The sequence below is a fragment of the Hipposideros armiger genome, unplaced genomic scaffold (assembly GCF_001890085.2).
Source record: "Hipposideros armiger isolate ML-2016 unplaced genomic scaffold, ASM189008v1 scaffold_64, whole genome shotgun sequence".
NCBI lineage: Eukaryota > Metazoa > Chordata > Mammalia > Chiroptera > Hipposideridae > Hipposideros > Hipposideros armiger.
This window is the reverse complement of record NW_017731414.1, coordinates 1,540,729-1,554,411: the sequence shown is the minus strand read 5'-3', so window position 1 is coordinate 1,554,411 and position 13,683 is coordinate 1,540,729. Positions and strand designations below refer to the sequence as shown.

At 51.8% G+C, this 13,683-nt stretch overlaps 1 protein-coding gene across 8 annotated transcripts in view; it reads right to left on the bottom strand.

Moving 5' to 3' along the window:
* The window catches only part of MAST3 (microtubule associated serine/threonine kinase 3), a 36,641-nt gene extending 25,718 nt beyond the window's left edge, over positions 1 to 10,923 (bottom strand). For 4 of the 8 annotated variants that reach the window (XM_019641966.1, XM_019641972.1, XM_019641974.1 and 1 more), the window contains exons 1-3: positions 10,850 to 10,923; positions 5,212 to 5,243; positions 2,704 to 2,793 (exon numbers count right to left, since the gene is read on the bottom strand). In XM_019641966.1, the coding sequence (XP_019497511.1) occupies positions 2,704 to 2,793; positions 5,212 to 5,243; positions 10,850 to 10,888 (161 nt within the window). In that variant the 5' untranslated portion in view covers positions 10,889 to 10,923. Of the gene's footprint in view, positions 1 to 2,703; positions 2,794 to 3,071; positions 3,285 to 5,211; positions 5,244 to 10,849 lie in introns of those variants that run through there. The other 4 variants (XM_019641969.1, XM_019641970.1, XM_019641973.1 and 1 more) reach the window with 3 other exon arrangements.
* Positions 10,924 to 13,683: the final 2,760 nt, after the last annotated feature.

Below are 13,683 nucleotides of genomic sequence, written 5' to 3'. Positions count from 1 at the left end.
AAGGCTTCCTGAGCAACTGACCTCTGGTGCCAGACTACTGCCCACCAGATCCCATCTCTCCCCTGCTCACACCACCTCCATGGCTCCTCGCTGCTTTTAAAGTAAAATTATACTCCTGGATGAATCCTTCTCCTAGGGCTTGGATCCCAACCTTATCTGTGACTCAGGCTTTGCCTCTCTGCTTTTGCTAGTGACTGTAAATGGATAAGCCCCAGGTGGGTATACAGACCCCCTACTAATCCCTCATTGGTATGAATACCTCAGCCCTTCCCACCTGCCCATATGCTGTCCACACCCCTCCTAGCTTCCAGTACCCTGGGTAGAAAACACAACTTTTTCCCATTTGAGGTCCCAGAGAGAATACCTGACAGTGCTCTTCCTGCCTGGAACAATCTGTCACCCCCTTGTCTGTGAGGGCCCAACTCAGGACCTTCTTCAATTCCCCTTCCCACCACCACCACAGGCAGCACCTTCCCAGCTGTTTCCCATTTTGTCCATGCCACAAGCATTAACTGAGCACCTGGTATATATATATAACCCAAGGGCATATAGGATTACCAGGACAGACGCAGGTCTGGCCGTCAAGGGGCTCCCAGACCTCTGGTTGAGAAAAGTAACCCAATAATCACACAAGAAAATGTGGAAATCACACCCATGATGGGATCCGGATGAAGGAAATAGATGGATGTAATGGATGTAACCAGGGCTTGGGGGCCCTTAAGTGTGTGTATGGAGGTGTTCAGGAAAGACTTCCTAACTGAAGGTCTGATGGAGACTTGACAAAGAAATGAGGAAATGGAGGAAATGGTGCTCCGGGCAGAAGGGACAGCAAGTGCAAAGGCCCTGTGGCTGGACCAGCTCACATTCTGGCAGTCCAGGAAGATGCTTGGCTACAGCAGGGTGAGTGAGGAGAGATGGACAGGAAGGGAGCAAGGGAGTCAAAGGGGCTGGACCTACGGGGACTTGGAGGCTGAAGGGACAAATGTGGGCTTATTCCTAGGGTGCCTGGAGTAGGGGAGGCAAGGACCCATTTCCTTGCCTGGCCCAAGGTTGATGTTGCTATGCTGCCCCCTGGTGGCCAGTGAAAGAGCCCAGTGGCCTCAGCTAGAGCCCCAAACTGCCTCCATTTCTTCCTGGTAAAACTGGCTAAGTCTAACAGGTCCCCCCACTCTTCTTGGCCTCTCCTGGGGTTGAGGCCAAGAACTGAGAGTCAGTTCTGGCCTGACACTCTCTTCCAGGGGCCCCTGGACAACATAATCTGAGGTCCTGTGCCTCTGAGATCCTAAGTTTCCTCCTTTGCTTAACGGGGGCTACAGCAGTCCCTGCATCCCACTGGACACCCTGACTGGTCCAGGACCACCATCTCCTACCAGATGTTGCTATAACCACTTCCCTGCCTCTGCCACCTCCATTTCTGTCCGCTGTCCCAGAAGACCTTTCTTCCTCTCAATGCAGTCCAGAAGCTTTAAAAAAAAAAAAAATCTTTTCTTCCTCAGGACCTTTGCACATGCAGTTCCCTCTGTCAGGTGCCTCTCTTCTCCATAGTTCTGCCCAGGCCTCAGCTCAAACATCACTCCCATGTCAGCAGGAGGTCCCTGTCTGAAAGTATCTTGTTTTTCCATTCACTTGTTCATTGCCCACTTCCTGAGAGACCTGTGAGGGAAGGACTATGTTCATCTTGTTCACAGCTATACCCTTAGCACCTGGCAAACAGTAGGTGCCTAGTAAGTTCTTGTTGACTGAATGAAGGTGCAACCTGCCTGTTGCACCTGGTATGGGTTCCAAATTGTTCTCTCTTCTCCCCCATTAAAGGCCTGTGGGAAGAGCCTGAGCAGCTCATTTATGCTAAAGTGTAAAGGACTGATGGGTCATCAAATTTTTTATACCATTGACCCTCACATCTGTCCCTTCTCTAAACTTGTGCCCGAGCTGAGCAAGGAGCCCATGATAACCCTGGTATTAATTACTTCCTGTATGGGGGCAAGACCCTGAGCCCCACCAGTCACAGAGGGTGGCTCAAACTCTCAACAGACTCTGGTGGCCAAGCTGGACCTGCCGCTTCGCCCCCAGATGTACTGAACCAGGAGAACTGGTGTCTCCTCTCTGAGCCTCATTTAGTCAGCTAAGAAATGGGGTCAGGAAGGGTGCCTCCCTCCCAGGGTTGGAGAGGGAACAGAAGGCTAGTGCTCAGTCAAGCTGGTTCTTTTACGTCTATACCTCTCTGCTTGGTTAAGCCAATACACAGGGCTCTAATGGTGGACTCTCAGCAGTGTGTGTGTGCGCGTGTGCATGTGAGTGTGCATGTGTTTGTGTGTGTACATTCAGAGCGAGGAGCTTTCCCACTGAGTTGGGTGTGGGGAGGATCCCTGATGTCACAGCCTGGGAGCCAGGCCAATTCTGCAGGAAGGGCCCTGAGGAGGCTGGGAACCCAGCACCTGTCTCGGGATGTCCTTGGGCAACAGCTCAAGTTCTGGCTTTGCCTTGGCCACCTGTCAGATGGGGGACCTGCTGGCTATGGCTACAAATGGAATTTCCCCATCACAGTCCTATCACAGTGCCATTTTATGGAGGGGTAAACTGAAGCCTAGAGAGGCGAGGTCAGAAGCCCACAAAACCTTGGAGAGAGAGCTGGATCTGGTCAGCTTCCAAGGCTCTGGGGTACCAGGGCGATGTCTGAGCCCTGCCTGGCGCGCTGTCACTTACCTCCAGGGGTGCAAGCCCAGCGAGGGACTGCAAGGGCTGCAGGGGCTGCTGGGGCTCAGCAAGGACGGGCTCTGGCTGCTCGGAGACAGACTGCAAAGAAAGAGGCCGGGGACGGTGAACCTGGCAGCGCCCCCTGCGTGTGGCCGAATCTGGAGACTGGACCAGGGTTGCGGTTCCCTCTGGAGAAGGGGCCCAAGGCCCGGGATTCTGGGTCTCACGCAGGCCTCGAGGGCGGGGCCAGGCCGATGACCCGGGAGGGATCCCAGGAGGCGACGGCGATTTGAATTGAGAAGCCGGGGAAGGGTGGTTGTCAACCTGCTCCTCCCCCCCCCGACTCCCACTGTCCCCTTCCCCCGCCAAGCACTCACTCGAGAGTCAGCGCCGGGATGTGCAGCTTGTCCCTGCGGGACTTCATGCCGAGGCCGGGACCGTGTCTATACTGCCGGGTACCAACGCCCCCTTAATGGCCCCCAAGCCCTGCTCACAGCGCGATCTGACTGACAGACAGACGCGGACACAGGGACAGCACGCCTGGCGGGAGCGGCTGACGCTGCGAGGGGACTGGGCCACCCGGGGCGGGGGGAGGGCGGGCTCTCTTCGCCTCGGGGCGGGGCTCGGAGCCCCGCACCTGTGCGCAGGCCCAGCCCAGCGGGAGCAGTCGGGGTGCGGGAGGCAGAAGCTGCGGGTGTATTCCTCTTGGGAAGGGATGCCAAGGCTACTGGGTCCCAGGCCCTCGGACTGCACGGCGCGAAACGAAAGGCAGTCACCGCTCATAGGCCCGCATCATCGCTCGATCGTCTGGTTCCGTCCCTTCTTGTCCTCTGTTCCAGCCCAGCTCTCCGGGGTCTCTGGTACCCAGGATCCGAGCGCGCCCCGCCCCTATTCCTCAACCCCGATGTTGGCGACCTCTGGCGGCGGGTCTCAGCCCCCGCGCGTACACCCGAGGCCCCGGCCACGTCTCCAGGCCTATTCTCCACTGGGTCCCTCTGCCAGGAAAGTCAGCCCCTCGCTCAGATCCGACTTTGGCCTCACTTGCCCCTCCTCCGCGAAACCGTCCCTACACGACCACATAGTATGCCCCGAACCCCACCCTCCCTCCAGCCCAGATGCCGAAGGGTCGTCTGTGTCTGGCTCTGACCCGCTTGAAAGCTCAGGTGTACCCAGTTCAGCACACCGCAGCTGGCAGAGACTAGATAACCCTCAGGAAGTCTTTGTCCCCGTCCTGCCCCATGGCCCAGGACTTTGCCCTCCATGGTTCCCACTGATTCACTGTTCACCACCCCTCCCCCAGCCTGGGCAAAGGTCGGGGACAGTGCCCACTGGGCAATGTCCGAGCCCCCACCCCTATCATGACTTTCAGACACCTCCCCACCAACTGCATTATCCCCAGTCCAAAGACAGCAGATGGTCAGGGCTTGGGGGCCATTCTGTCCGCCCCTCCCCCCCATCAGATTTCAAATTCTCATCCAACCCCCAGGACCTCCCCTTTCTCCTCTTCCTCTATCTTTCTTGTGCTCGCTCACTCTAGCTACCCCTATCTCCAAGCTGTTCTTCCAATGCCAAGCTTGTTCACACCTCAAGACCTTTGCCCATGCTGTTCCCTCTGCCTGGAATGCTGTTTCCCTTAGACTTTTCCCCTGGCCTCTTACTTCTGTTTTATATCTAGGTTCAAATATCTCCAAGAGGCCCACATCTTCAGGGCTAAAGCTGCCCCCCAGCCCCTCTGTCTGTCTCTGTTTCATCTCTCATAACATCACTTCACCATCACTTTCCCCAAGAGAGTTTGAGCTCTATGGGCAGGGTATAACAATGACTTGTCCCTGAATCCTCTGTGCCTGGAACAGGGCCTGATATACAGTAGGCACTCAAAATACAGTTTGTTGAGTGAGCGACTTCACTAAGGGGCAAGAAATTTGCACCCTGAACTCAGGCAAATGCAGCCACCTCATTGGTGGCACTTACATAACTCCAGACCACCAGCACAAGGCAAAACCCTCTCCCTTCTGGGCTTTGGTTTCCCCATCTGTTAACTAGCAACGGCACTGAATAAAATGTTCTCTGAACCTTTGGGGAATCCCAAAATGCCAACCTACAAGAAAACTTATATGACCCTGAAGTATATAATTTTCTACCCAGGTTCACTGAAAGAAAGTGAGCTCCCTGTGATGGGAGGCATGCAAGCTGTTTCCATACTACTAAGTTGGAATTCTAGAGTCTAGAATCTGAATGCCAGAGAAGTTTGCCCACTTCTGAGCTGGTTGCCCTTGAGCCAGTGAGGCAACCCCTTTGCACCTCAGTTTCCTCATTTACAAACTGGTCTGGGCCTCCCAGCCTATGGTAAAGCCAAGTGAGGCACTGTGAAGCACTTTGCAAACACCAGGGATGGGATAAAGGTAAGAAGCTTTGTTGTAGTTATTAAATAAATTCACAATTTGGAGGCTGGTGCTGAAATATCTGTGCCCAGGACCATAGGGCCCCGCCCAGCCCACCAGCCCCAGGTGAACTTACCCACGACCACGGCGCGGCAGGCTCAGTTCCTTCTGAAATGAGATGAAAACAAGGGTCATTTCTAGGGAGACAAATCCTTCTCATCCCTGGTCTTCCACCCACCTGACCCCGGAGTTGGTCCCATGCTTACCCTGCTCCAGCAGATGCCTTCTTTTCTGCTTGCCCCACACACTGGGCTCAGCTCTGCCTCAGGGTCTTTGCACCAGCTGTGTCCTCTGCCAGGACCACCCTCCTTCTCCTCTGGTGCTAGTTAATTGCAGCTCATCCCTCAGGTCTCATCTCAAGCATCCCTTCTTCCTAGAAGCCCTCCCAGACTCCCAATCTAGATCCCTGCCCAGCTTATAACCTACTTGCACTAAAAATAACTTCATTATTTAAAATAATAAATTAGTTATATTTATAAAGAAGCATGTCAATAGTGGCTAAATATTAATAATCTGTTGAGAAAAGGGAGATTCCTGAGTCAGCCTTACCCTGCCCCTTCCAGATCTGAAAGCCATTTCCCCCTCACCCTCTGCAGAGCCTATGCAGGTTTGGGTCTGGGCACTCATGGGGAGAGGGAGCCCTGATGGGTGGCTCCCTATTGAAGACTCTTTTAGAGTTCAGCAAGCTGACCTGCCCAACCCTTGTACCCTCACATGCAAGTCAAAAAAGCCCTGTGCTTGGGGTCCACTATAATCACCGAGTCCACCCTCAAATGTGGCTCACCCAAGAGGGAATTTAGATTCTCAAAAGGCTGTATAGCACAAGTTTAGAACCTGGGGACACTCAAACTTGGGTCCAGACCTATTATCTGTTCCTTCCTGGTTTTGGGACCGTGAGCAAGTGACTTGTACTCTGTTTACACTCGCTCATCTGTAATTTGGAGATTAGGAGGGTTCCGGGGTAATAATGATCAGCCATTATTATTGCTGTTGTTATTGTTGCACTCAGCAAGGGCCTCCACGGACTCTCAGAATACCCGAGTTGCCTACGGCGTTCCAGGAGCAGAGTCTGTTTTTTGCAGACCGGGAAACTGAGGTGCAGAGGGAAGCCGGCCGCCAACGCCTCCTGGCGGATAGAAGGCCGAGAATCCAGGTTTCTGGACACCCGCCCCCCAACACACACACACACACACACACACACACACACACACACACACACACACACACACTCGCCGGACACACACACACACTCGCCGGGGCGGTCGCGTGGAGGACACACGACTATTTTTATCTAGGTGGGCTCGGGGCTGCCCACATCCAGAGCGGGGCGTTCACCATGACAACCAGTGACATCACCGGCCCCCGCAGCCAATTGGAGGGGGCCGGGAGCTGCCGGGCGCGGGGACAACCTCGAGAAAGAAGTTGTCAGGGTAGCCGGTAGGGGAAGAGGAGAGTCCCTGAGGGTGCAGTGTTACCCCGAGGACACCTCAGCTACCTTGAGCTCAGGAAACTGAGCCATTAAAGGTGGGAGGAGGCCGGCCTGTCACCCTGAGGTCTTCCTGTGCTTAAATACCTCTGGCGACAGAGAGCTCACTACCATTCAGGGCAAGCGGTCATAGACACAGCAATCGCCACCACCTCCATTAGTGTCTCCTTCTGCCCCCTCCAACTGAAATGGGGTCTTATGCCAGCTCCCCACTCCCCACTTCTAACCGGAGAAACAGGGAGGAGCTGGGATCTGAATCTAGGGTACTGGCTGCACACACACCCCTCCGCATCTCAGCCATTTTCTTCCAAAGCCCCAACAATCCTGGATTCCCAGTCCGGCTACCCCCAATCTGGGCTGTGTGACCCCTGCCAAGCGACTCTGTGCCTCAGTTTCCTCATTTGGAAAATGGCTCCGTTATATAGGGTCCTGGGAGGAATTAAGGAGCAAGCTACGGTGCGGCTTCTGCATTTTTTTTTTTTCATGCGGGAGTTGAACCAGCAACCTTGCTGTTAAGAGCACACACTCTATCCACTGAGCCATCTGGGCGGCAGCTCAGCTCAAGGTGGCGAGTTCTGGGGGACTTCCGTAGATGGGAGCCACAACAATAATTTTGAGAGATTAATAATAACCACCAATTTAACCACAAATATTAAAATATTAATTTGCTTCCAAAATATAAAAAGATGTGAAGTGGCAGAGAGCAATGAGGGAAGATGGGCAGCACCCCCTCCCCCCACACTTTCCTGCAATGCAAAGCCTCCGTCTAAGCCAAGGCCTGCATGGAACTCTCTCGGCACCGCCCCCGGACCCTGTGCTCTCTGCACCATCTGCTTCCACCCTCAGGCCCCTCTTTTTTCCGGCTGTTCCCCAGAGAGTGGCTCCTGCCTAGATGTGAGTAGGAGGAGACCCTGATCCCCCCGAAACCGACCTTTAAAGATAATATTTACAGCATCCTCTTTGATGCTTGGCTGGGCTTTGCAATGATGCCTCCCCACCAGAAGCCTCAGCTACACCCTGAGGAACTCCCAGTATGGAGGACACAGAGCAGGGCATAGACACTCCCATGCTAGAGGCTTTTGAGGGGACTCAGAGGGAGAGAAGGGGTGGAGGGGGGCATCAGGCTGGGCCAGCAGGCCAATGGGAAACAGAAGGGTGGAGGTGGGACTCAGCCCAATGGGCACCAAGCCCCCTGGGAAGTTATCAGCTGGAGCAAATTGGGAGAGATGTCAACAGGGACCATATCACACAAGCTCAAGGGCTAACTGGAGGAGGAGAATAAGTGGAACTGGACCATAAGGAAGCAGATTGGACCTTCCAGGGAGCCTCCCCAGCAGCAACAGAGACAAAGTCCAGACACAGGCTCTTGCCACTTTCTCTATCCCCAGGTGATCTGGAGATCTGGCATTTTAAAATTCTGTGGTTTCCAAGTGGGAGATGATGAAAATAGTGATAAAATAATAGTAGTAGTCATGGTTAGTAATAACAGTTCATGTTAACTGGCTCCTATAAATGCTACACAGAAGATTGAGCGTAACCCAAACCAAGAAAGACCAGTCTCACTTCTTCCCCTGACCCACAGCCAACCCAAACTGGTAGCCCACAAACTGGTGGCTGGCAAACTGGTGGCAAATGGACTAGGCCAGGTCCTGTTTACCACCTCCCAGCACACAGCCAACCGCATGCCATATGTTGGCACAATCAGATTGGCCAGGAGACTATTGTCTGGACTTGGCAATCAGTGCCTGACTTTAGTCCCTTGGCTATCCCAAGCTTTTATGAATTGACTCTTTGGCCAGTTGGCAAAGATCAGCCTCCAGGATATCTGATTGGCTCTGACCAGCAGGCTGCCACCTGATTGGCTGGCGGTGCTTTCAGGACCATTAACTGGTACTCCAGGTATGAAAGTCTGGGGGTAATGCCCCAAACCGAGACCCTTAAAATCTTTGCACCCTCAGGTGCCAGACTGGTTAGAATTCCAGCTCTTGGACTTCCTGGTTGTTACTTACCTCCTCAAGCCTCAGTTTCCCTCTCTGAAAAAAATCAGGCTAATAACAGCACTGATCTCGCTGTCTCAGGAGAATTAAATGAATGTACAGTGCTTAGCATTTGTGGGGCCCATTAATGTGAGCAGTTATTTCTAATTCTACTATTATTTCATTATTATTTCCATTGTCTCCTAGTCGGTCCTTTTCTCCAGGTGGCCCCCTGGCTTCTGGCTCCCCTTTTGCCCCCCACCAGCTCCAGAGGAGTGTTCCAAGACCTCAGATCTGGGAATTCCTCCCTTGCTCCAGCACTTTCCATAACTCCCAATCACTCCAGGGAGGTCTAGCCTCTTCAAAATTGGTGTTGAAGCCCTTGGAAACAGTCCCTTCTCACACACTCAGCTCTAGCACTAAGAAATGGCTTGTAGTTTCCTCATAAAACACATATAGTTTCATGTCTCTGGGCCTTTTTGCACATGCTGTGCTTTCACCGATGTGGGCCATCCCTACTCCTCCCTCCACCTCCCTGGATGGAGGCCTGCCAGTGCAGGGTTGGTCTGGAAGGGAAGCAAAACATACCTGGATTCAAATCCCGATCCCATCACCTACATTTTGTGGCACCTGGACAGTGGCTGCACTTCTCTGAGACTTAGTTTCTTCTTTCGTAACATGGGAATCATCAGGAAATGGGTCCCTTCTCCCCCCTGGTACAGGCCCCCACTTCTGACATCAGCAGCGCCCCCACTCGCCAACCCAAAGGCGGTTTCTCTATTTTAAGAGGCCGCGGGCGGGGCTAGAGTCTTAATGGGATTTCAGGCGGGGGTCTGTCCCTTCACAACACCCCATTGCTCACCAGCCCTGCTCCATCCCCTCCTCTGCATCCAGGCTCCCCACTGCTGCCTCTAGCATCAGCTCAACTTCTGCCCCCATCCCCTGCCACTCTCTCAGGCGTCTCTTTCCTGCAGCTCTGCTGGAGCCTTCCCTGAATGCCCCCTCCCTCTTCCCATCACATACACACACACACACACACACACACACACACACACACACACACACACACACACTCTTCCCATCACCTTTGGCTGAGTTTGCAGTCCCAAAGAAGTGAGGGTTCAAGGCCCGTCTTCCCCCTCCCTGGCCAGTACTAGCACTTTCCTCCCTCTGTCCTTTCTAGGTTCTAATTGCCCTCAGCCTCTTTCATTTCCCCAAATACCTATCCCCTGCCCACCACCAGCTGCTGACTCGTCTGCCCCAAGGCTTGGTAAACTCGCACTCTCCAGGTGTGCCTGAACGTCCCTCATCGCAGCTGACCACTGGGAGGTCTAGAAGGAGGGCTCAAAAGGGTGGGGAACACCCCACTGCCTCTGCAGTGCCAGGAACACAGCAGGCACTCAATAAATGTTTGTTGGGTCAATGACAAATTCGAGGTTTCTCAACTGCAATCTGGTGGCTTCGTAAGGGTGTGGTCTAAGCCCCAGAGGGAAATTGCTAGATCCTCTTAATTCCCAGAGAGGTCAAAGGAGTTACAGTCGGGTCACAAGGCCCCCGCATGGGTTGGAACGTCGACCTCTGCACAGCCTCCAGAACATCAGCCCAGGTCAGAAAAGGGGGGCCCTTATAGCGCAAGGTGAAACTGAGGCCTGGAGATGCAAAGGTGCCATTTGCCGCCCGCCTCCCACATAGCCAGTGAGCAGTGGCATGTGCCCTGACACAGCTAGTTAAAGACACCGGGTTAAACCCCTGCTGGGCGACCTCGGTTTGGTGACTTTTCCAGGCTCAGTTTCCTCATCTGACAAATGGGCGCCTGGACAGCCCCAACATCCCCGGCTCGCTTTAGGGGTGAGCTGAGGCAGGGGCGCAGTGGTGCAGCGAAGGCACGAGGCAGATTTTACCACCCATTAATTAATATTAGTATATCACTCTAATGGGATTAATACATATGGTGAACATATGGTGAGCGCTCAAGGGCTGCTGTTGCTCATATTATTATTAGAGCAGCTGGTGGGGAAGGTGAAACCCTCAGCTTCTTTCTCTCATGCTAGCGCTTGAAGCCTCAGTTTCCCCATATGTCAAAGAAGGCATACCTCCTTCCTATCAGGCGAAAGGCATTTTGAGAAGCGTTTGGGCAATAGGAGCGACCGAAGCGCGCCCCGCCCTCTGCCTCAGTTTCCCCTGGCCCGCCGAAGCCCCGCCCTCCATCCCCAGGCCAGGTCCACTATGCTGCGCCCGTGCAGGTGCCTCACCTGGAGCCCGCGGCGCCGCAGGAGGCTCGGCTCGTCCATGGCCCGCTATTCCTTGCCGCCTGCCCTGCCCCGGCCCCGCCCCAGCTTGCCAGGCACCACCATTGGCCAATCCAGTCAGCTGACGCGACCTGACCCGCCCCTGTCGGGAGCTCTCCTGGAAGGCCCCGCCCCCATTGGGCGAGCGGGCCCCGCCCTTCCAGGCCCTGCCCCACCCCCAGAACCTAGAAGTAAACATATTTAAATGAATCCTCCTAGAAGGAAGGGAGCATTATCATCCCCATTTTGCAGATAAGGGAACTGAGGCTCAGAGAGGTTAATCTATGTGCCCAGGGCACATAAAAGAAGGCCGGTTCTAGGGTGAGGTGAGTGAGACACCACTTTCGTGAAAAATTTAAGGCCCACCCCCAAAAAACTAAGTAATCAAGATAAATAATATTTTAATACAATATTTTAAAAAATCAAAACTAATGCAAGAATGCACGATCTACTAAACATCAACATTTTGAATAAAGACAGGACCAAACTCTGCCCTTGCACTACCCTGCCTCACTTGCTTCACCCTAATCCTGGCCCTAGTCCCAATGAAATGTTATTTATAAGAACAAGCAGCCACTGTAGTTGCCAGTTTCTTTTTTGAGGATGACTTACTTTGCCAAGTGACAATTGTGTATCTGGCTAAGTGCCTCATGAGGACCACCTTCCATAGGTATCTGATGATAATTGTTCAGCCCCACTTTGCAGAAAGGAAACTGAGGCTGGGAAAAGCCCAAAGTCCCAAGCTGGCACCCATGCTCTCTCTATCACTGGGACTCCCATTGTCTCTGCAGCTGCAGATTTCTTCAACTACACCACTGTTGGACCTGGACATTAGGGTATGTTGTCAGGCTGGAGGGGTCCATAGTGAAGGTCATCCATCCAATTGCCTGTGAGGTTCTGTAGTTCCTACCAAGTTACTGTGGCCAGATTGAGCACATAAAAATACAGGAATCCCAGGTAAAACTTGTTCTTCTCATAAACATTTTTAAATTGACATAATAGGTGGCAGGCCTGGTGGCTCAGTTGGTTAGAGCACATGCTCTTAACAACAAGGTTGCCGGTTGGATTCCCACATGGGAAGGTGGGTTGAGCACACTGGCAACTATAGTAGATCGAAAGCTGCGACTAGACTTGGAGCTGAGCTGCGCCCTCCACAACTAAGATTGAAGGACAACAACTTGACTTGGAGCTGATGGGTCCTGGAAAAACACAATGTTCCCTTCCCCGATTCCCCAGTAAAATCTTTAAATAAATAAATAAGTTGACATAATAATTCACATACAATAAAATTCTCCTTTTAAAGTTAAAGTCAGAGGTTTTTAGCATATTCACAGAGTTGTGCAACCATCATCACTATCTAATTCCAGAACATTTTCATCACCCCCAAAAGAAACTCTGTACCCATGAACAGTCACTCCCCATGCCCCCTCCCTTAGCCCCTGGCAACCACCAATCTGCTTTCTGTCTCTATGGATTTGCCTGTTCTGGACATTTCATATAAATGGGATCATACAACATATGGCCTTTTGTGTCTGGCTCCTTTTACTTAGCATAATGTTTTCAAGACTCATCTGCATTGTAGTAAATGCCAATACTTCATTCCTTTTTATGGCCAAATAATATTCCTTTATAGATGTACCACTTTTTGTTTATGCATTCATCTGTTAATGGATGTTTGGGTTGTTTCCACTTTTTGGCTGTTGTGACTAGTTTGGCTGTTTTGGCTGCTATGAGCATTCATGTACAAGTTATTGTGGGTACATTGCTTTCAATTCTCCTGGGTATATACCCAGAAGTGAATTCCTGGGTCATATGGTAACTCTATTTTTTAAGTTTTTCAAAAACTACCACTCTGTTTTCCAACACAGACACGGTTGTGGGCTGAATTGTGTTTCCCCAAAATTCGTATGTTGAAATCCTCATCTCCAGGACCTCAGAATGTGACTGTATTTGGAGATAGGGACTTTAAAGAGGTAATTAAAGTAAAATGAGGTCATGCGGGTATATCCCAATCCAATATGACTGGTTTCTTTACAAGAAGAGGAGATTAGGATATAGACATGCACAGAAGGATGACCATATAAAGACACAGGGAGAAGACAGATGTCTACAAGCCAAGGAGAGAGACTCCAGAAGAAAACAGAACTGCTAACACCTTGATCTTGGATTTTCAGCCTCCAGAACTATAAGGAAATAAATCTGTGTTGAAGCTACTCAGTCTATGAAACTTTGTTATGTCAGCCCTAGCAAACTAATACAGCCACCCACTTAAATTCAATTTTAGATAAACAATGAATAATTTTTCTGTATATGTCCCATGCAATACTTGGGATACAGTTATGCTAAAGAGTTACATGTTATTTATCTGAATTTCTAATTTAACTAGGTGTCCTGTGTTTTATCTGGCGACCCTATACTAACTGGACTTTAAATTATGGCTTGCATACTCCAGGTGATGGGAAGCTCATACCCTATAATGGCCAAATGTTTTGTCTCTGGCTGGTTCTGCCTAAAAGGATTCCTGTAGTCCAGGCTGGGGTGGACATGTGACCTAGAGTCTTTATTCACTTGAGCCATTGTGATTGGTTCAAGGTGAACATTTGATTCAAGCTCAGCCAATCAGAGTATTCCCTGAGACTTTGGCTGGAATCCTGAGGAAAAGAGAGGTTCTCTGTACCAGAGGTAGTTGGACTGGGCAAATGGGGAGCTACTGAAGGGGGAGTCACTAGAGAGGTCTCAAATGCCTCTGCTCCATCTGGAGAACTTCTTTCAAAATGACCCCTTGGCCAACAGGGATT